Source organism: Gorilla gorilla, chromosome 9 (assembly GCF_029281585.2).
Source record: "Gorilla gorilla gorilla isolate KB3781 chromosome 9, NHGRI_mGorGor1-v2.1_pri, whole genome shotgun sequence".
Lineage (NCBI taxonomy): Eukaryota > Metazoa > Chordata > Mammalia > Primates > Hominidae > Gorilla > Gorilla gorilla.
In genome coordinates this window covers 41841486-41865062 of record NC_073233.2, presented here as the reverse complement: position 1 = coordinate 41865062, position 23577 = coordinate 41841486, and the positions used below count along the sequence as shown (strand labels likewise).

General features: G+C 43.0%; 1 protein-coding gene across 2 annotated transcripts in view; it reads left to right on the top strand.

Annotated features, from left to right (window-relative positions):
- The window catches only part of PAMR1 (peptidase domain containing associated with muscle regeneration 1), a 94239-nt gene that overhangs the window by 29449 nt on the left and 41213 nt on the right, over positions 1-23577 (top strand). For both annotated transcript variants that reach the window (XM_004050946.5, XM_004050945.5), the window contains exons 2-4: positions 2247-2423; positions 4346-4474; positions 21703-21817. In XM_004050946.5, the coding sequence (XP_004050994.3) occupies positions 2247-2423; positions 4346-4474; positions 21703-21817 (421 nt within the window). The remainder of the gene's footprint in view (positions 1-2246; positions 2424-4345; positions 4475-21702; positions 21818-23577) is intronic.

Below are 23577 nucleotides of genomic sequence, written 5' to 3'. Positions count from 1 at the left end.
CTTGTCGGCCGTTTATATAGCTTCTTTGGAGAAATGTCTATTCAAGTCATTTGCTCATTTAAAAAACTATATTGTCTTTTTTATGGTTGAGTTGTATGAGTTTTAGAAATATGTCCTGGATATCAAGCCTTTATCAGAAATATTTTCTGATATTTTCTCCCATTTTGTGGGTGGTCTTTTCACTTATTTGATAATGTCCTTTGCTGCACAAACATTTTTAATTTTGATAAAGTCTAATTCATTTTTATTTTGTTGCTCCTGCTTTTGGTGCCATGTCTAAGAATCCATAGCCAAATCCAAGATCATGGATGGAGATTTACTCCTATGTTTCCTTCTGCTATTCCTCACTTTTAACCATTAAATTCTCATCCAGATTTTAGAAGTCATTCACTTTGTCAGTAAAACATCAGAGATGTGGGAAGCGCAGCTAAGTAAGTCGTGGTGGTCACCCTGAAGGGGCTCAGACAGTAGCGGTGGAAAGAAATCTCAGTGGTGATTATGCTATGATGATGTAGCCATTCATTCCCAAACACCAATGTAAGGATCTTTTCTGGCTCACTAATTTGTGGAAAAATGATTTAAAAAGTCAAATTTTCATGAAACTAAATTTATTCCATTTAAATAACTGTCCCTCATTGAGCGAGTCTGCCTTCTATGATATTAGCATGTTCTTTTGACCTGAGGCTAAGATAGATGATGATAGTTTATTTAAATGGCTCTACTTGGAAAATTGAGAGTGATCAACCCTGTGTCACACTTCCTAATTTGGGGAGGAAACTATGAAATTCAAGGGTTTAGAAGCCACTGCAGGTGCTAGAGTTCATTTATGCGGGCCTACGAAGCATGCTGGTGATCCCTGCCTGGAGTTTCTTGGGAAGGTTTTGTGGGGATCTTGTCCAGATTCACTTCCTCAAATATCCAATTCATTTCAGCTGTAATTGTCATCTTTGTGCAAAATTTTTAGAAATAGAGAGTGGGGAAAAAGAAGAGGAAATCAAAACTAGAAGGTCTGTTTCTTAGCCTGACTTCTTCCGGGCAGCCTCTGACTGATTCCTCTTATAGGTTTTGCCAGATGGTTTTTCTCTTTACTGAAGGTATATATAAAAAAAGAAAATGAGAAGGAAAAAATCCTGCCCAGAAAGGGATTTTTTTTTTCTTATGAGAAAGAACACTCAGTTGCACTTGGCGCCTGAATGAAGTTGGGCTAATGAGTTCACCATTGTAAAACAGTGAAATTCTCCCAAACATACTAATTAAGGTATTTTTTGTCTTTTCTATTGGTTTTCGCTTTGAAGGTACTATGAAAATGGCACGCTGAAATACTGAGGGGCCAAGTTTGGAAGAAATGACATAGTCTCTACTTGGCAATTGGCCTTGCACTTGAATGACCTGGTGTGGAGACTGGTCTCCAAATTTTCTGATGGCCCACATGCCTGGGCTGCAGTATGTAGTCATGCAGTTTAATGGCTCGCTATGGATCTGTGCAGTGCACAACCTATGTAGTCGTAAACAGTGGCCTGATGTATTCTAACAAAAATATAAATGAGCATAGACACCTAAGAGATGTGTGCTGGTTTATAAATTATATACAGGTTCTATTGTCAATCCACCTAGATTATATATTGATGAAACTTGATTTCTTTTTTTAAAGATAAAAATAAAAATGAATAGCAGTTATAACAAACTTCATCTATGCTCCCATGCGTGGTTTTAAATATTCCTTGGGGTAGGTCTCCCTACTTTGGAGACATTGGCCTGGGAAGAATTCACATGGGTCTTCTTTCTCATTCGGGCAGGGCAATGCATTTATAGGGCGAGGTTGCCTCTTAGAAGTAGAGTACTTAAGAGTCTTACCACTCCCTGGGCCGGGTGCGGTGGCTCACGCCTGGAATCCCAGCACTTTGGGAGGCGGAGGCGGGTGGATCACGAGGTGAGGAAATCGAGACCATCCTGGCTAACACGGTGAAACCCGGTCTGTACTAAAAATACAAAAAATTAGCCTGGCGTAGTGGTGGGCGCCTGTAGTCCCAGCTACTCGGGAGGCTGAGGCAGGAGAATGGCGTGAACCCGGGAGGCGGAGCTTACAGTGAGCCGAGATCGCGCCACTGCACTCCAGCCTGGGCTACAGAGCAAGACTCCGTCTCAAAACAAACAAACAAACAAACAAACAAACAAACAAACAAACAAACAAGAGTCTTACCACTCCCTGCCAGGACCTAGCCTCACCTGCTGGTTTTCCATTTCAGAGTACACAGTCATTAATGAAGCCTGCCCTGGAGCAGAGTGGAATATCATGTGTCGGGAGTGCTGTGAATATGATCAGATTGAGTGCGTCTGCCCTGGAAAGAAGGAAGTCGTGGGTTATACCATCCCTTGCTGCAGGAATGAGGAGAATGAGTGTGACTCCTGCCTGATCCACCCAGGTGAGTGTGGAATGGGAGACTTCAGGTTGCCTTCATGTTGTTGGAGGTAATGAACATGAACAGGCTGAACGCCTGAATTCTAGCAGGCAGCCATCAGGAGGCTGTGGTGCCATGATTACGAAAAGTGACACAATTCAGCCCATTCTAACTAAAGGCACAGGAATTAAAGGAGTCAGTACTCTTTTCAGTGTTAAACTTGTGAAACTTTGAATTCATTCACTCATTCATTTAACAAGCTGACTGAGCAGCTTTATGTACCATGTGGGGTACTGGGAATACAATGATAAAACAAAAGACACACTTCCGGCATTCCCAGAGCTTATAGCCTGGGGGGATATGGAGAACAGGCAGCTACCATACAGTGTAGTAAGTGCTATGATAGAGAAGCATGGGGTACTATGGCAACATGGATGGGAATGGGGGCAGGTGGGAGGAAAGTCAGTGAAGACTTACTAGAGAAGGTGGTGAGCATGCTGATGGGAGAAGCAGACTAAACAAGGTGAGGGGGATGGGGAGGAGAAGTCAAGCCACAGAGGATAACATGTGCGAAGGTCCTGTGGCAAGAGGAAGCATGGGTTTTGGGAGATGCAACTAGCACAGTCCGGCAGGAGAAATGTGTATGTGATGAGAGACCTGGATAGATGGAGAGAGGGAGGGAGAAGGAGAGGGAGAGTGAGAGGGAATTAATGAATGAGAAAAGATTAAGAGAGAGCACTCTGAAGGGAGGAACAAGAGCCAGATCCTGAAGTGCTTTGCAAACTGTGCTTCAAAGTTTAGGCTATATACTGAAGATATTTTGATAACATTGGAAATCTTTTAGTAAAGAAGGGAAAGCAGATTTTTCTCTTTAGCTGTAGTATGGGGAAAGGATTGGAGGACACGCATGACTAGAGGCAGGAGAGAAATAATGGGGACCTTAATAAAGGTAGAAGCTCTATGGATGGTGAGAGGTAGAGGGATTTGGGATCTGAGAATGGAATTGACCACACGTTGGGATCTATCGGGTGGGATAGGAGAGGGAAGGGAAGAACAGAGTCAAGTCCGATGCTCTGGCTTCTTTGGGTGGGGACACAGATCCAAATCATATCACCCAGTTTGACAAATGAGGACACTGAGTGACTGAAAGCTTAAACAATTTGCCCAAGGACACACAGCTGCACAATGGCAGAGCCAGAACTTAGTTCTCTATTTTGTTAAGTGGGATTGAATCATTTGTACTTTTTCTCGTGACCCCCCTCTCCCTCAAGAGGCCATGTTTTTAAACTGGTCCTTGTTGGGGAATCACACAGACCCCTCTGGTGTGGCCTGCTGGTTGTGGGGAGCCCGACACATTCCACGGTGAGCCTATGATTAGACAGGAGAGTTGTTTCCAATGGCATGCTTTCATTACGGAAGTATATGGCAGGAAGATATTTACTGTCTATTATGAAATTCAAAAGTAAGTTACAAAAACAATGTACCATAAGTAATATAAGTCTAATTTAAAACATGTATGTGTATATAGGCAGAGAAAGACTGTTAGCAATAGCCTGGGTGATGGGGTTTTAGATATTTTTTATTTAATTCTTTTTGCTGGTCTAAATTTTCTAAAAATTCCACAATAAACACGTAACATTTATACAAAAGACTCTATATTGATAGATTCTTCTGTTTCCTGCAGGCAATTTCATGTTACTTGAAAACAGCAGCCACTACCTGGGATACTCGTTGAGACCACCATTCTAAACTCCCCAGTCTGAATTCTGGTGCCTCTAGCAGTTTCCTTGAGATGAGAGGTTCTTCGTCTGGGCTCTGACACCTTTCTAGGCCCAGATGCTCTTAGTTGAGACAGGGCCCTGAGAAGGTGCAGTTGTGCTCCCATGCAGCTGATCAGAACTCGCAGGTGCTTTGGCCTAACACTCCTCTTCTTGGGAATGTTTCAGGTTGTACCATCTTTGAAAACTGCAAGAGCTGCCGAAATGGCTCATGGGGGGGTACCTTGGATGACTTCTATGTGAAGGGGTTCTACTGTGCAGAGTGCCGAGCAGGCTGGTACGGAGGAGACTGCATGCGTAAGTAGACCTTGACCTAGCTCCATCTCTAGTGCACACTGTCTTAAAGCCTCAGCTTATGATGGACCAAAATTTATCTCCTTGGAATCTGAGTTTTGGAAAGCCTGCAGCCAGAGGGCTTTCTAGGTAAAACTATAAAAACAAAGATGGATTTCCATCTGCAAGGTGTGGATTGTGAACATTTGTTTGAATTCTTGGCCACAGGAGGTTTATGTCTACTCTTCAATCTCCTCTTTCTAAGTGAGGCCAAGGCTTTCTGCTCTATGCATTCCAGAAGCAATTGCATGGTAGCCTTGGTCAGCAAACAGTGAATAAGTCTTCAGAAATGTTGTCTGTAGTGCACTGTACATATGAATTTCTGTTGGTAAATTTCTTGAATCCTGAATTAAATTCCTGCAACCCACAGCAAATTGCTAGCATGCCTTTTGTCCGAGGAAAGAGATTCTTTCTGGGATCTGCTTGATCTGAAAGAATTACTTAGTTTTTATTAGAGTTCTGTGAGTTTCAACAGTTCTTTGAAAATGGAGAGGAAATCTAATCTCTCTTTCAGTCCAAGATTCCCCTCCGCAGTGCCCTGAATGATGAATGTCCCTCTGAGAGTCTGTATCTCAAGCAATGTACAAATAGCTTTTATTTCACTAACTTATTCCATATGCTTCCAACTTGAATCAGAAGCAGTTAGAATGGTCTTGCAGTCTAATTTTACTCCTATGAATGATATTTCCAGTTTACAGAGATGGAGGATGGAGTGTGGTTGGTATCTTTGACTGATAAAATCTGTACTGAAATACCATCAGTTTCAAGACTCTGTGGCTAAGGATGAGTATATGGTCTGCAGCTGAGAAACTCAACTATACCAGGAGGAGAAGGGGCTTGTTGGCACTTCCAGGTGAACTGGGGAGTTCAGTTATCCATAATACAGATACTTTTTAAGTGTTGGTCTTGGTTGCTGATTTAAAACTTCGATGCCATTTTAGGTGGTTTCTCATAAATTTAATTCAGTACCTGGCAGATTATGTTCCAGGTAGGTTAGCTGCAAGATTTAACCCTGGTCTTCTTTGGCAGCTGATCTATGGAGACTGTATTGCATAATGAGCAGAATACAAGCTCTAGAATGAAACAGACCTGGGTTTAAATAATGATTTTGTCTGTCACTGCCAGTATGACCTTGGACAAGTCATCTAACCTTGCTAATATCAGTGTCCTTTTATAAAAAAGGAGAATAATGCTGCCAACTTCATAAGGTTGAGTTGAGGATTAAATGAGATAATGTGTGTGAAGCACTTAGTGCTCTGACAATAGTAAAAGCTCAATTCATGCAATAAATATGTCACTGTTATCCTATATGCCCCTTAATTACTGAATTGTTAGGTGATTCAGAAATAAAACTACTCTTCTTCCTTTCATTTATTTTCCTTTCTTCTGAGATGGGGTCCTACTATGTTGCCCAGGCTGGCCTCAAATTCCTGTGCTCAAGCAATCCTCCTGATTCAACCTCTCAAGTAACGGGGACTGCAGGCACATGCCACCATGCCTGACAAAACTACTTTCAATAATAGTTTGAGATAGTCGTAATTAGAGCTGTAGTGCACAGCTTTAGATTTCACATTGACCTTTGGATTATGTAAGATCACTTTGGGTTTTTCCCTGCTTTGGATCATATGGAAGAGTGCTCTTTCTCTGTGCACATGAGAGGGAAAGGGGGATTTGATGGGGTTGGAGTGGTAGGCAGGAGTGTGGTCACACCTTTGATATGGTTTGTCTGTGTCCCCACCCAAATCTCAGCTTGAACTGTAATAATCCCCGTGTGTCAAGGGTGGGGCAAGGTGGAGATAATTGAATCATAGGGGTAGTTTCCTCCATACTGTTCTCATGGTAGTGAATAAGTCTCAGGAGATCTGATGGTTTTATAAACAGGAGTTCCCCTGCATAAGCTCTCTTGCCTGCTGCCATGTAAGATGTGCCTTTGCTTCTCCCTTGCCTTCTGCCATGATTGCAAGGCCTTCCCAGCATGTGGAATTGTGAGTCCATTAAACCTCTTCCCTTTACAAATTACCCAGTCTCAGCTATGTCTTTCTTAGCAGTGTGGGAACAGATTAATACAGCCTTGTAGGTAGGTAAGCTAGGTAAGGAATTTAGATGCTATTGCAAGTGCAGTGGGGAACCAAGGAAGAGTGGTGAAGTAGAGGATGGACCAAGTGCTCTGAGAACTAGCTAACAGAACAGTTAATGACAGGGAGAGGGAGGTAAAGTTGCAGACAGGAAGTGAAGGTTGAGCTATGCCTTTGCTCTTCAGTTGGCAGAGCAGGAAGATATTTCAGGGAGAGGGATAGTATGGTCAGGGTGTGAAAATGCAAGGTGTGTTCAAGGAAGCATGTGACATGAGGTATGATTAGAGCAAGGTGATGGTCTTGGGGTGGCAAGCCCTGACTATGAAGGGCATAGTGTGCCAGGGCTCAGAGCTTAGACATGGTTCTGAGATGATGGATGGTTTAATCCGGGGAGTACCATTTGACAGATAACTCTTGTAGCATAACTCCGCTGGAGTGGAGGAAGACCATATCCAAAGGTAGCCATTAGGAGTGCGATTGCAGTGCTTCAGGGGATGAAGAAGGGAGACTAGAGTGAGAAGAGCTTGAAGGAAGGAGTGGCAGGACTCAAGACTCACTGAAGGTTGGGGTAAGGAATCTCAAGAGTTTGCCTTTCAAATTCTTAGTTTGATTAACTGTCTAGAAGTTGATGCTGTTAAGTGAGTAATAAAAGGGAAGAGGTTTGGTGGTGGAGAGAAGGTGAGTTCCACGTGAGATAAGTTGGAATCTGGACATCTATAAGAGACCCTGCAGACAGTGGGAAATAAGTGCCTAGAGCTCAAGAGAATTTTGGAGACTTGAGATATGCCTATGGCTGTTATAGATGGAAGCATGAGGTGAACAGAGCACCGTGGGCAGAGGAAATAGCAACAGATGTAAAAGGAAAGGAAGAGAAAACCAGGAAGGAGATGGGAAAAGATAGAGAGATAGGAGGAGAACCAGGAAGGAGTAGGGTTCTGGAAGCTGGGGGCAGTGTTTCAAAGGCAGAAAGGTCACATAGGATGAAGGCAGTAAAGAGGTTTTTGTATTTGATGGCTAGCATGCAATTGGTGACCTGAGCAATAGCAGTTGCATATAAAGATTTGGCAGGGCGCAGTGGCTCATGCTTGAAAGCTCAGCACTTTGGGAGGCCAAGGCAGTGGATTACTTGAGCCCAGAAGTTCGAGACCAGCCTGAGCAACATGGCGAAACCCTGTCTCTACAAACAATACAAAATTAGCTATGCCACTGACACTCTAGCCTGGGCAGAGTGAGACAGTTTCCAAAAAAAAAAAAAAAAAAAGGCAAGATTTGAAGTGTGAAAAATGGACAAAAAGAATACAGACAACTTTTAAATAAGCTTAATCAAGCAAGGAAGGGGAGAATTAAGGTGATGGTTTATATGAGTAAATAAACAGCTGTGGAAAAATACCAATTAAGATGGGAAAGGCCGGGTGCAGTGGCTCATACCTGTAACCCCAGCACTTTGGGAGGATGAGGCAGTCAGGTTACTTGAGGACAAGAGTTCAAGGCCAGACTGATCAACAAAACAAGATTCTGTCTCTACACAATATTAAAAAAATTCAGCCAGGCATGGTGGTGCATGCCTGTAGTTCTAGCTACTCAAGCGACTGAGGAGGGAGAATCGCTTCTGCAGCCAAGGATTTTGAAGCTGCAGTGAGCTATGATTGCACCACTGCATTCCAGCCTAAGCAACAGAGCAAGACCTCATCTCTGTCTCTCTCTCAAAAAAAAAAAAAGATGGGAAAGGGTTAAACAGGTTTTAAGCTAATGTGAGTAAAGTGTCAGTAGGAGAGATTAAAGATATTAGATATTAGAGTAAGACTAACTGAAGAAGTTAAGACCATGTTATCCTGAAGGAGAAGAACTTCCTATGAGATCAAGAACAAAAGTGAGAGTTAAAGGAGAGGGAGCTTCCTTTTCTGTCCTAGGCTGAGACAGGACGAAAAGAATTATTTATAGGTAGCATATCTTGTTTGTTAGTAATTATATGGTAGGAACTGTGCTGAGCACTTTATGTGCCATGTCTTGTTTTATCTGTACAATCACCCTATGAAAATACATACTCCCATTTTATAGATAATGAAACTGAGGCTCAGAGCTGTGAAGTAACTTGCCTGAGGCCGTACACTTTGGGGTAAAGCCCAGGATGATTCCAGACCCCTTACTCTTGTTCTTAACCACAGTCCTAGTCTGCCTCCTGCTGGTGAGTTCGCCTGTTTTCTCTGGGAAGTAAGGAGTGAAATCTCTGCTGAGAATGAGTAGAAGTGAGGTTGGGGCTTGAAATTACCAAAGGTTTGGGGCAGCCACTTGAGGAACAAGAAAAGGCACCAGCTGGTGTTAAGCTTAAAGCATATCCAAGCAAGTCGGAGGACCCAGTCGAAGCCAGAGTTCCTAGGGAGGTGATGCAGTCAGTTAGGACATTGGCTGATGCTCTCTGGAAGTGCAGCAGCAGAAGGGAGTAAAACCAGTTGTTTTGTTGATCCAAGAATAAGCTGAGACATGACTGACCAAGGATCCCAGTTGGGAAGGACATGAAATCAGAAAGAGCCTGGTAGAGGGGCAATAGGGACAGGAGGTCTTAAGTGGAAAAGCAGGCTTGGTGGTAATGAAGTAATGGAACACATAGGTGGAATGGGTATTATGATCAGAGAGTAGAGTTTCTAAGTTGAAGCTTTCAGGGATGGTGGTGATAAAGTGTTCAGTTTTTTGTTTTTGTTTTTTTCTGGGTAACTAACAATCTCAAAGGACAAATGTTTGTTCTTTCTCATGGGTCTGTGAGTTGGCAGGCATTCCACTGATTTCAACTGGGCTGACATGGGCTGGTTGTGCTCCAGGCTGCAGGGCTTAGGCAGAAGGGACAGCAACCATCAGGGGATGCTCTTCTCAGGGTGGGTCGCAGAAGCACAAGAGGTCAAGCCAAACACACAGGTGCACATAAGGCCTCTGCGCACATCACAGTCACCCATATTCCACTGGCCAAAAGAAGTCACATGGCTAAGTTCCCAATGAGTGAAGTAGGGAAGTATATGCCACCCCAAAGGAAGAGGGGTGGATAAATATTTCTAAACAATACTTCAGTCACTCCATGTGAGTAAGGGGGTTTGTTCAGGGTGCAGGGGACAGGAGAGAAAGAATATTTGCATGCAAGAAGTCAATACAGCAAATGGTAACAAAACAAGGATAGCAGTCACCCAAACGTTATGAGACAGAAAATATTAATATTCAGAAATCCTGAGCATGTGTCTTTTTAAATAGCACCTACTGGTCAAATCTTGGGTTGCACCTTGGTGTGAGACGTTGTTTATGGAGCGTCATTGATTGGGCTGGTGATTGTGTCCATTTGAGGGTCCAGGCTTTCTCAAGGACAGCAGAACTGGCTCAGAGCAACCAGTCTATCACCTAGGCAGGCAGAACAGAGAGCTCACACCTTCATTCATTAATCTACCCATCCAGTCAAAAGATATTTCTTGAATGGATGCTTCCAGGTGCTGGATGTACAATGATAAGCCAGACGGGCATGGTCTCTGACATCTTAGAGCTTGCGCTTTAGAGAGGAGATTTTTTTTAAAGTTAAAAAAATAGAGTGTGGTCAATGCTATGAAATTAAGAACACAAACTAATGGTCAGAGTCTATCCGATCTGTGTTGGTTGAGTTTTGCTTGTTCAATTACGTTATGCTTGTTCTGAAAGCCTTATTCCACACAGTGTATGTTACCACTGCCATGAGCACTGATGGAGCATTTCTTATGGGGCACTGGGCTGGTCACCAGGGAACACAGTGATTCTGCAATGAGTTTACAATCCATCTGTGAAAACAGTGCTTGACCATAAGAAGACATCAATATGATGTTATTAGGTTCTTATCATCCTCACCTCATACTGGCACTAAATAAATGTGTAGGGAGTTCATAGGAAGAAGTAATTCATTTCACTCTTTGTTGAATGCCTGCCTGGTGCTGAGCACTATGCTGCCTGCCTACGTTAAGGGTCGCCTTCATATGGCTGGGACACAGCGCCGGAGCCCCATGGCAGTGCAAGCATTTTCCCACTAGATGGCGCCCAAGCGATCCTTTCAGACAACGTTATCCTGAAGGCGCTTCCTTCTGAGTGTCTCTGAAGAGTCTGGGCATTTTTTTTCCTGAGTACCATACAGAGCCTTAGAAGGAGGGAGGAGTGGCGGGCAAGTGCCAGAAGGATCAGAGCTGTTTTATATGTGGGTTAGAGAGCATCTGGCACTGAACAGATGCAATAGCACCTTTATTTGCTCACTGTCCTTGACAATGTTTGTATTACTAACCTAACTAATGACAACCTTAAAATTCATTATGGAATTGATTCATGCATAACCATTGGCAGGTTGTATTATCCAGGAGGATGGGCAAATGGCCTGAGGCTATTGAGCCCAGGAGAGAACTTATTCACATCTTTCTGCCCAGGAAAGATTGGTTTAGTAATCTCAGAATATCCAGACTAAGAGCTACTGGCACTTTATTGCCATTAAAAAAAAGAGCTGTTCTTTCTACCTTTCTCCACTTTTTAATGTAAAACCTTCAATTCTACAGAGAGTTGAAAGAATAGTATACATCCATATGCTCCTTTCCAGGATTTACCACTTTTTATCATTCTCCAACATCTGGCTCTCTCTCTCTTTTTCTGCACTATAAGACTCATGAATTTTAATTTTTTTCTGTTTCATAGTGTTATCATAATTTTTCTTTTGATGCTTAGATTGTTTCAGATTTGGCCCGTTAAGCAGGCTGCACCTCATTGCTCCTTGAGCACTTACTTGCATTCTACCCCTGACTCTCAAATGTTTTAAGTTCACCTTGATTTTCTATGCCCAGGTCTTGAGACAAGCTATTTCTCCCTGCATCCTGGTTTCTTATAGTGGGAAATTGTATTTAGGAACTGCGATTTGGGTGCTGGCTATTAGAGGTGCTGATATCCAAAGTCGAAACCAAGGCTTCCTCTTAGGGTTTCTTAAACTCAAAAGTTGAGTTCTGAAGTGGAACCACTCTGCTGACTTCCACTGCTGACCACCGGACTGCTGTTGGTTTAGCTTGGCCCTAGGCTGAGTTCCTTGGCCATCAAAAAAGATGAGCAGCAGGAGGGCCCAAGAGCGACCCAGAATGCCACACTTCTAGCTGGCATGGCAGTGATCCCAGCCTTTCAGTCCCTGAAGGATACTGGGCATCTAAGGAGGTTAGGAAAGCAACCCAGATGAGAGGATTTATGGGGAGAGATTATAGGTCCTTAATACATTTATCTTCTTAGTCATATTTTGGACAGAGGCAGAGAAACAGAGGAACTGGCCATAAGCCATGCCCAAAAATGTTTGTAGGGCGAGTTATCAGAGAGGAAGAGGATTTGTGCAGGCTGATTCCTGAGCCATAAGCAGGAATGATTAAGAGCAAACTTAAGGGGAGTGGGGAGAAGGCTTACAAAGCTGTGTGTTACTGACTTTCCGGGCTGCCCTCCAGGGGAGCTGCGGAATCGCCTAGGGTGGAGTTACTGAAAGCTGCCTCATCTCGCTCCAGCCTTTTGTGTCCTGATGCTCCCAGAAAAAGAACAATGCCCAGGTCGATTCAAACTGGGGATGGTATTAGGTGGCAGTTAGCAGCCTGGGCTTGGATTTGAATCTCTGTTTCTTTCCTGGCTTTGGGCAAAGTTACCCAATCTTTGTGAATCTCAATTTCCTCATTTACAAAATTGGGATCCTCATAGTGGCCTTGAGAGTTTTTGTGAAGATTAAGTGAAGAACTGTCTATAAATCCCTTAATATGGAGTCTGGTATATAGTAAGTGCTCAATAAATGGTGGATGCTATTCTTATAATCCAGAGCCATGAAATGAGCTCTATTTGTTAGTTGTTGTTTTGGGTGGCAGGGGAAGAAATCAATATAGGGCCAGAGAAGAAAGATAATAAAAGAGAAGCCTTTAAGGTTGGAGAATACACACTGGACACAAGGAGGTAGTCTTCACCAGACAAAGTATTGTATGGCAAATAGTATTTTATATTTTATGTGCTGAAGCTCTTTGACCACAGAGAATTCATGTTTAAATCTTTGCAGAGGATTTTATGTTGTTAAAGAACTCATCAATCATAGCTCAGCTTCTGGTGAAGGTATAGAAGGATGTGAAAGACCTTCCCTCCTGCTCAAACAGTAAGAAATCACTAGATTAAACCAAAGAAAATAACAATTTTCATTAAAACCATAATATGAAATCTAAAAGAATTTAAACTCCAGAGGGGTGAATTCTTCCAGGATGAGCAAGAGATTCGGGATGCTTCATACATGAAGGCAGCTGCTGAGGTTGGGGGCAGGGCAAGTGCAGGAAGGGGCCTACCAGAGAAGGAGGAAGAGAAGACAGGAAAACTTTTGAATCTATGGGCTGACCAGTTGAACTTAAATCTAGAAGAGACTCCAAGGCAAAGACAATCCTCTCCACCAAGTATTTTATTAAATGGAATTTGGCTGTGCAAGCAGAGGCTGGAATAAGGCTATGAAGCAGGAGATCTTGGGATGTTGTCACCTTGCAGCTTTATAAGCTTGTGGTCTCAAAGTCTCACAGTCTCATGGGCTCACAGCTTCCCAGTCTTGTAGTCACAGGAGTGCAGGAAGCTGGGGGAAGGAGGAGATGAAAATCAAAGAGAGATTTCCTTAGGTTTATGGGGTTTGAATTTCAAGGCTCTTCTGGTGAGATTATAGCTTCAGTCCTGCCCCAAATCAGCTTAACCCTTGATTGGGTGAAACTGATTCATCCCTGATCAGTTCTCCCACCAGCCTAATAGAGGAGAGGGCGTTTCCAATCAAAGGAAACAATAGATCTCCTGTTGTGAACAAGCAAGAAAATAAGATCTACATTCAAGAGAACAACCAGTCAAAAGAAATAGAGCATGGGTGATGAAATGGAAATTTTCAAACAAGAAACTTTTACATAACTTTAGAATAAATGCACTAAAAGATTGACAGGAAAAGATGACTATAATGGATGAAGACATGAAAAATTCACCAAATCAATGAGCAAAAATCACAAACATTCCTATACATCAACAATAGACAAGCAGAGAGCCAAGTCATGAATGAACTCCCATTCACAATTGCTACAAAGAGAACAAAACACCTAGGAATACAGATAACAAGGGACATTAACTACCTCTTCAAGGAGAACTACAAACCAATGCTCAAAGAAATAAGAGAGGACACAAACACATGGAAAAACATTCCATCCTCATGGATAGGAAGAATCAATATTGTGAAAATGGCCATACTGCCCAAAGTACTTATAAATTCAATGTTATTCCCATCAAACTACCATTGACATTCTTCACAGAATTAGAAAAAAATTACTTTAAATGCCATATGGAACCAAAAAAGAACTCATATAGCCAAAACAATCTTAAGCAAAAAGAACAAAGCTGGAGACATCATACTACCTGACTTCAAACTATATTACAAGGCTACAGTAATCAAAATAGCATGGTACTGGTGCCAAAACAGACATATAGACCAACGGAACAGAACAGAGACCTCAGAAAAAACACCACACATCTACAACCATCAGATCATCAACAAACCTGACAAAAACAAGCAATGAGGAAAGGATTCCCTGTTTAATAAATGGTGCTGGGAAAACTGGCTAGCCATATGCAGAAAACTCAAACTGGACCCCTTCCTTACACCTTATACAAAAATTAACTCAAGGTGGATTAAATACTTAAATGTAAAGCCCAAAACTATAAAAACCCTAGAAGAAAACATAGGCAACACCATTCAGGACACAGGCATGGGCAAAGACTTAATGACGAAAATGCCAAAAGCAATTGCATCAAAAGCTAAAATTGACAAATGGGACCTAATTAGACTAAAAAGCTTCTGCACAGCAAAAGAAACTATCATCAGAACAAATAAGCAACCTACAGAATGGGAGAAAATTTTTGTAATCTACCCATCTGACAAAAGTCTAATATCCAGAATCTACAAGGAAGTTAAACAAATTTACAAGAAAAAAACAAACAACCCCATCAAAAAGTGGGCAAAAGATATGAACAGACACTTCCCAAAAGAAGACATTTATGGCCAGGCAAGGTGGCTCATGCCTGTAATACCAGCACTTTGGGAGGCTGAGGCGGTGGATCACTTGAGATCAGGAGTTTGTCACCAGCCTGGCCAACATGGTGAAACCCTGTCTCTACTAAAAACACAGAAATTAGCTGGGTGTGGTGGCATGCTTCTGTACTCCCAGCTACTTGGGAGGCTGAGGCAGGAAAATTGTTTGAACCCGGGAGGTGGAGGTTGCAGTGAGCCGAGGTCATGCCACTGCACTCCAGCCTGGGCAACAGAGCAAAAATCTGTCTCAAAACAAACAAACAAACAAAACAAGACATTTATGCAGCCAACAAACATATGAAAAAAAGCTTAACATCGCTGATTATTAGAGAAATGCAAATTAAAAACACAATGAGATACTATCTCATGCCAGTCAGAATGGTGATTATTAAAAAGTCAAGAAATGATAGATGCTGGTGAGGCTGTGGAGAAATAGGATAGCTTTTAAACTGTTGGTGGGAATGTAAATTAGTTCAACCATTGTGAAAGACAGTGTGGTGATTCCTCAAGGATCTAGAACCAGAAATACCATTTGACCCAGCAGTTCCATTACTGGGTGTATACCCAAAGAAATATGAATCTTTCTACTATGGAGACATATGCACATGTATGTTTGTTACAGCACTATTTACAATAGCAAAGACATGGAACTAACCCAAATGCCCATCAATGATAGACTGGATAAAGAAAATGTGGTATATAATATACCATGGAATACTATGTAGCCATAAAAAGGAATGAGATAATGTCCTTTGCAGGGACCTGGATGAAGCTGGAAGCCATCATCCTCAGCAAACTAACACAGGAACAGAAAACCAACCACCACATGTTCTCACTCATAAGTGGGAGCTGAACAATGAGAATACATGGACATAGGGAGGGAAACAACACACACCAGAGCCTGTCAGGGCCTGGGGAGTGAGGGGAGGGAGAATATCGGAACAAATATCTAATGCATGCAGGGCTTAAAACCTAGATGATGGGTAGATAGGTGCAGCAAACCACCATGGTACGTGTATTCCTATGTAACAAACCTGCATGTTCTGCAAATGCATCCTGGAATTTAAAGTAAAATAATAAAAAAAGAAAAAGAAATTCAGGAGAGATTTGAAAAGTATTTAAAAGAACAAAATGGAAACCCTAGCACTGAAAAATACTATAAAAAAGAAACCAACTGGAAATCCTAGAACTGAAAAATGCATTATCTGAAATAAAACAAAAATTCATTGGAGGGAATTAATGGCCTATTGGTCAAAATAGAAGAAAAGATCAGGGAACTTAAAGACGGTTCAATAGAAATCAACCAAACTGAAGCACAGGGAAAAGAGACTGAAAGTATTTAGCAGTCTTAACTCTTTGTGCTACCCTAGCCAGACCCTGTCCATTGAGTTGTATTAGCAGGGCTATTTCCATGTGAGTGTTTTGTGATAACCCTGGCAACTTTGGGTGAAGAAAGACTTTCTGCAGCAAAGTGGTAGATGCTATTCTTTCTGAACAACCATTTTTTCAACTGAATGGACAGGCCATTTGACATGGGGTGGTGGGGAGGGGCTTTAAATATGGTTTGTTTGGACAGAAATAAGTTTGAATTGGTTTTTTGGTCTAACTATTCATTCAGTTAGTAGTTATGGTAATTGAGCACTGACTTGATGGATGCAGAGGTATAAACAGGACAGATGATATTCCTGCTCTCGTGGAACTGCGTCATGGGGGAGGCAGACAATTCAATAAACAATCATAGAGTCAGGTGGATTGGGGTTATAGGTCAACTCACAGGCTGAGCTGAGGACTTGTCATTGTTCCTGATGAACACCTGAGCCCCTGATAAAAGCCAACACTTAGTACTTACTATGAACCAGGCATCATTCGGAGTACCTTCCTGTACTGACTCATTTAATCCCCATTGCAACCCTTGTCACAGCCATGTGACAGATGAAGACACTCAGGCACAGAGGGATAAATAACTTTTCTGCTGTCATACAACTTGTAAGTGGCAGAGCCAAGATGAAAATTCAGAAGCCAGCCCCAGAGCCCCTTCTTTTATCCTCTCCACGAAACCATCTCTTGATGTGAGAGCCCTTACGGTCTTCATCATCTAAGCCTTGGCTCTGCTATCACTGTCTGGGATGCTAAATCTGTTGGGTTTGGGGTTCTAGCCAGTGATGAGATGAGGCTCTCATGAGCCCTGGAGCAGTGGGTCAGAACCTGAGCTGTCCCCTGTGATTCCTGGACCAAAACAATCAGTGCCTCAGATCCAGACAAGACTCGAGAAAAATAAATTTGTTGCCACTTATTGAGCATTTTTATGTACCAGGTGCTGTGCTAAGTGCTTTACATACAATATCTCATTTAATCCCTAAGACAAGTGAGAAAAACACATTGTTGTAGGTACAAATATTCTCATTTCCAAATGAGAGACCTTGGCTCAGAAAATATAGCGGCCTTTTTTAGAGTCACACAACTAGTAAGTGGCCGAACTAAGATTCGGACCCCAGCTGGCATCACAGACTGTGTCATCTTTGAAGGAGGAAAGAAAATGCAAATGCCTCTCTGAATTTTTTCAAGTCCTCCTTTTCTTTCTAAGAGGAAACAGTAAAGAAAAACAAAACCCAACCACTTCTTAGAAGTGTGTGTGTCTCTCCCACAATCCCCTCCCCTGCACCAAATGCTGAAGATAAGAAGACTTTTGTCTGAGGCTAAGGGTGTTCATTTTTGTTGAGAGCCTTTTCCAGCTGTCTTACTGGTCTAGAAATTAATAAAGATTTCCTTTCACTTCTGTAGAAGCAGGGTCTATCCAGCCGCCCCTCCTGTTTGGGCACGTAGCCATGGGGAAAGATTGGCAATGAGGCCAGGATTTGAGAGCTCAGGGCACAGTCCAGCTTCACTGACAGATATCACTACACACACACAGACACACACACACACACACACGCCCACACACCTATACCCCTCTTCTCCTGCAGTAAGACATTGTTAAGGAATCTGAGCACATCTTCCAGGCTCTTTGCCTGCTCTGGTCTTTCAGACTCAGGACCACCTGCTAGGTTGGCCAACGATACTTCCTTGGCAGGGACACTCAGCTGCGTTCACTGTTCTGCCCTGGACAGAGAGGTGTAGTCAGGCTGCCCCTGCACCCAGCCTCGCCAGCTCTCCAAGTAGAGGCAAGAGTGGAGAGGGAATTGAAGGCATTCCTTGATGTGGGGAGGGAGTGCAGCTCCCTCCTCCTCTTGCTGTTTCCCTAATATTCCTTCTTCCAAACACATTTCCAAGAAGTGGCCCCTTTGTCTCTGGTTGTTTGGAAGTTTTTCCCCATCTTGGGGCCAACTCTGCCCTCCCATTCAGAGTGAAAGGAACCTCATTAAGAAGAATGGAGATGTTGCATGTGTTTAGAATCCTTCCTGCTTCTGAAGGACAGCCCCTGAGCCTACAGGAACAGGTGGTCCAGCATTTCACATGGCCAGGGATCGGGCCTCTGGGTGAGGATGGGGACTGAGCCCTCCAGAGACTGCAAGAGACCCTGGAGCTGGCCAAAGCCCAAATGGATGTGCCAAGGAAGCCTAAATGGGGATGAGCACCGCCTTCCCTTGGATTTGGGGAGGGGCCTGAGGCACAGCTGGCTGCTTCCAGCTTCCATATGGAGAGAAGAAACTGGGAGCAGGCTGGCAGGATTTGCTGCTGGTTCTAACTTGGGATCCCCAGCAGGAGGTTTGCTGAGGGAGCTGGGATTTAACACCTTACAGGCTGGGAAGCTGCCAGTCCCTGAGGGACGGGGGCTGTGCAGGAAGGCTTCTTTTGTTGTCTCTCACACCCTGCATATCACTTCCGTAGCCCAGCAGCAGATGGGTAGATGGGGGCGATGAGGAGTGTGAGGTGTGCAGAGAAGGAACGTGCATTTCAAAAAGGGAGCGGGCAAAAATTCCATGTATCTCTCTTAGGGGTGGAAAAATTCTGCCGTTTCAAAATGGAGTGGGAGAGGACTGGGTCAGAATGCCCCTAAGACACTTTAACATATCAGCAAAGACTCAGCGTTGATACTAGACAGATCCAAGGTCATATCTCTGCTCTGCCACTCGATACAAACAGCTAACATTTACTAATTTTCCTGCTAAGAGTTTGCCATTCACGATTTAAGCTTCACAAAACTGTATACAGTAGCTGCCACTTTTATTCACATTTGATTCAAGTTGACTGAGGTTCTGACAAAGGAAGTAACTTGCCCAAGGCTGCACAGCTAGGGAAAATAAAGCTGAGTTTCAAACCAAGGGCAGTCAGATTCTGCAGTCTCTATTCTTAACCACTGCTTTACCATTAGGATAACGATTTACAGTCTTCTAACTTCCTGGCATCTGAGTTTAGGGAAATCACTTAACTTCTCCATCTTTAGGGTTCCACATCTAGAAAATGGGGAGATGAGTGTTGTTCTCTGTGTTTTTTTATGAAGACTAAATGAGAAAATGCAAATGATAATATCAACATCCTTTTATTCAACAAATATGCAGTGAGCACCTGTTATATGCCAGGTACCATTCTAGGTGTACAAGCTAGAAAAGATCCCAGCTCCATCAAAGGGAGTAAGCAAGTAAGCGAGATAATTTCAAATAGGCATGTGTATTATGAAGGAAACAAAGCAGAGTAATAATATTGACCATAGAAATGGGAGGGCCTGTTTTAGCTGGATAGCAAGGAAGGCCTCTTTGAAGAAGTGGCAGTTGAACTTATTATTTTTATTATTCTATGTTTTTAGATGAAGTCTTTCTCTGTCACCTAGGCTGGAGTGCAGTGGTGCAATCATATAAGCTTAATTCTTACAGGAAAGAGATGCAGAAGAAGATGAGCCTTCTAGGTTTAGGAAACAGCAAGTACAAGGGCCGGAGTTGGGCACAGAAAGTAGGCTGTGTCTAGGGCAGTGGGGACAACCAGATGAGTGGTATGTGAGGTTGGGAGGAGTGTGGGTTTAGGCAGCCAGCAAGGCAGAGCTGCAAATAACATAGGGAGGTGTCTGCACAGTGGAGAACCTTTGGAGGGCTTGAATCAAGAAGATAATGTGATCTGATTAATTTATTTAAAAGGTGGCTTTGGATGCTAGGTGGACAATAGTATGCTGGGGAACAAGGGTGAATGGCGGGTGTATTTGTTTTCACTCTGCTATGTAGAAATATCTGAGACTGGGTAATTTATAAAGGAAAGAGGTTTAATTGACTCACAGTTCCGTGTGGCTGGGGAGGTCTCAGGGAACTTACAATCATGGCAGAAGGGGAAGCAAACGCGTCCTTCTTCACATGGCAGCAGGAGAGAGAAGTGCCAAGCGAAGGTGGAAAACCCCTTATAAAACCATCAGATCTCAAGAAAACTCACTCACTATCACAAGAACAGCATGAAAGTAACCTTTCCCATGATTAAATTACATCCCACCAGGTCCCTCCTATGACATGTGGGGATTATGGGAACTACAAAGATGAGATTTGGGTGGGGACACAGCCAAACCGTATTACCAGGAGATCAAGGAGGAGATGAGATTACACAGAGAGATGATGGAGGCTGGGGCTAGACAGGAGTCCCAAGTGGAAACTAGTGGATGATGCTTCCCATCATTGGCACAGGGCAGCAGCAATAAAGATCTTAGTGAAGAGATAGATTGTATGACCTAGCAGTAGTTTTCACAAAAGTAAGAAGCCTCAGACCTCATAGCTTTGTCAAAAGTGGAGTTTGGGCTCTTTTCCTAACACTAGAAATATTACTACTGTCATCTTTCCATGGTGCAGTATCCACTAGTAATATTTTTATTTTTAGTTATGAAATTTTGTACTTTTGGGGAGTTATTGAATATAACTATGCATCCAAGTTTAAGAAGGCAATCTGGATTTCTGTATAGAAATAGGGAAGGTAAACTTTTTATGTGAATAGCCGGATAGTAAGTATTTTCATTTTTATGGGGCCTACTGTCTCTTGCTATAATTACTTAACTCTGCCATGATAGTCCAAAAACAGCCACAGGCAATACATAAATGAATGGGTGTCACTGTGTTCCAATAAAACCTTATTTTCAAAAGGAGGCAGTGGGCTGTATTTGGCCCAAGGATCATAATGTGCAACCCTCAGGTAGAGAATATCATTTGTTTCACAATCCAAATAATTTTTCCATAGAACCACTTCAAGACATTTTCCCCAAACTTTTGGGTACAAAAACACAGTGCATTTTCTATACCTGTGCTTATCTTAACACTAGAAAATGTGATCTAATTTAAAGACTATTCAATACAGTGGTTTTCAAATCTTAGGGATTACTTGGAGGTAACTCAGCAGACTAGGTAAGGATCGGGGTAGAGGGTTTTGGGCCCCTACTTCTGCTTTAACCAGGAGCCCCTTTTTTATACATTTAGTTTTATTGGTGATCTTGATAGGACTTTATTTGAACAAAAGGGGTTGGGAGCAAGAAAAGAATGAGAAAATCATCAATCCAGTCCAACTGGTTGGAAATCATCTCTCCTTTCCACTGTCATGCATTAAAGAGGCATTTATTACATAACTACTCATAGAATAAATTAATGCCTTGATTTCCTGCCTGGATGGTGGAGGAAAGTGAGTAGAGCTGTGGGGAGGGTCTACTTTCTGAGCCTTTTAAGGTAGGGGCAGCAGGCTGGCATTTGTCAGGCCTGGAGAGGAAGGATGATAGGGTGGCTCGAACTTTACATTCAAACACAGTTAGGTTTGAGTCTTTGCTCTGTCACTTAGTAGCTAGACAAGTTATTTATTTAACTCTCTGATCATCTATCTGTTTTCCCAGCTGGGAAATTGTGAGGACACCACTTCCCTTCCCAAGCTGTTGGGTGGATTAAATGAATTAATCTATGTAAATTGCGTGGCACATTGCCAGCTGCTTGAGAAACATTAATTTCCTTCTTCCTTTTCCCTATTCATCCTGTTCTCAGGGGTGTGGCATGTGCTCAAAGTCTCGCTGAGACCTTCTCTAGTCTCTTTCCTATTGACCTCCATTTTTATGTCCCAATCTTTTCTTCTTTTCTTAGGATGTGGCCAGGTTCTGCGAGCCCCAAAGGGTCAGATTTTGTTGGAAAGCTATCCCCTAAATGCTCACTGCGAATGGACCATTCATGCTAAACCTGGGTTTGTCATCCAACTAAGGTAAGGAGCTGGGGCCAGAAGTCAGGAGTCTGAGGTTATAAGGATACAGCAATGGGATGGAAGGCTCTTGGTCACTGGGATCCTCTGGAGCCTTTGTATATTGGAGCCTTTCTCTTTACCACTCTGATTCTCTGGGATAAGGCCTGGCTGAAACTGCAGCCAACTAAATGCTTGTCATCACCGCCTTAGAACCGTGGGGCTCAGATGATTTTGACCCAAGGATAACACCAACAAAGCAAAATACTGAGAGCAGTCTACCCATCCGCAAATCTTAAACAGGGTTTCCTGCTTACTCAGGACTGGGCTGGTTCCTATGGGAGGGATGTAAAGAAATAAAAGGCACAGGCCTAATTTTCAAAGAATTATACTTTAGATTGGGGCTGATTCTTGTCACAGCTCCTTTAATTGGGGCTTTCAGAAAAAAGCAAACATCCCACAACAAATAAACTAATTCTCTCACCTGTGTGGAAGATGAGTCATTTCTTTTTATGGAGCTTTAGGGCCCTCGCAAATGTTGTTTATGCCCCAGTCCAAAGTATAGACCCTGTTTTATTGTAACTATTGATAAATGCTACACGAGGGTCCTGTTTTGTGAGAACTGTTCATGACTGCATCATAGTGCTGGAACAGTTCATGGCACACTATAGTTGCATGATAAATGCTTGTTGCGTGAATAAATGCTGAAAGAACTGCCTTCTGACTGCAGTGTATCTTCTCTCTAATGAAAAACACCTCCCCCTTTCCTCACTCACCCCTAGAATGGCTGGGGTCGTTGTCCACTTAGCTCTTCTCATTTTAACCCTGTGGTGACAGTGAACGGATTTAAAATCCCTGATCCTCTAGGGCACAGGCTTTCACTAAGTATTTTCTGGGTGGCTAAATGGACACAGAGGTTACCACATGCTACCTGGCTCCTTGAATGTCTCTCTGTCCTCCAGGAGGGGCAACGTGGTACCCTGAATTAGAAAAATCCAGCCAAACAAGTCCCCTTCTCAATCTTCCTCTTCAAAACTAGTGCATGACAGCTTGTGTTTCCACTCCCTGAGGACCTGGGGTTGGGAATGAGTCTCATTAATTCCTAGAGGAAGCCTGGCTCAAGGAACAAGCGATGAACCACACTGTTCTGCCCATTGAGCTCAAGGCTAGGTCTGCAGGGATGATGAAGGTAGGTGTTAAATGCTGCATGTTAATATTTCAGCAGCTCAGGGACCAAGACAAATGGTCCCCTCTGGGCCTCTGAGGGGCTTCTCCAAAATCCAAGATGCAAAAGGATATTCTAAAATAGCAAAACAGTGGAGGATTGAGAAGCATATTAGCTGCCCAGGAAAGGGAGGCATGGAAATGTGCGGATTTCTTTTCCTTAAGTCTGGAGCACCTGGCCAGGGACAGTAATAATGATGGAAATACTTGGAAGCATAGGCACAATGTTCAGCCCCAAAGCCCAGCAGGTGTCCCTGATGCCCCTTTTCCATCACCTACCACCAGACCACCACAAAGTCTATTTTCCTACTTGAAAAATAGTCCATCCACAGCTGTCACCACTGTCACCATTCTGCTTCAAGCCACAGCCATCTCCCACTGAGATTCTGTCATGCCCTCCTAACTGGCTTCCTGGCTTCTACTCCTGCCAGCTCTGCCATCTCCTCTCTGCAGAGTGGCTGCAGGGAGCCTTTAAAATCTGAATCCAGCATTATCCCCTTGTTGAAACCTTTCGGTGGCTTCCTATAGACTTGGAATAAAATCTAGATTCCTTACCACAC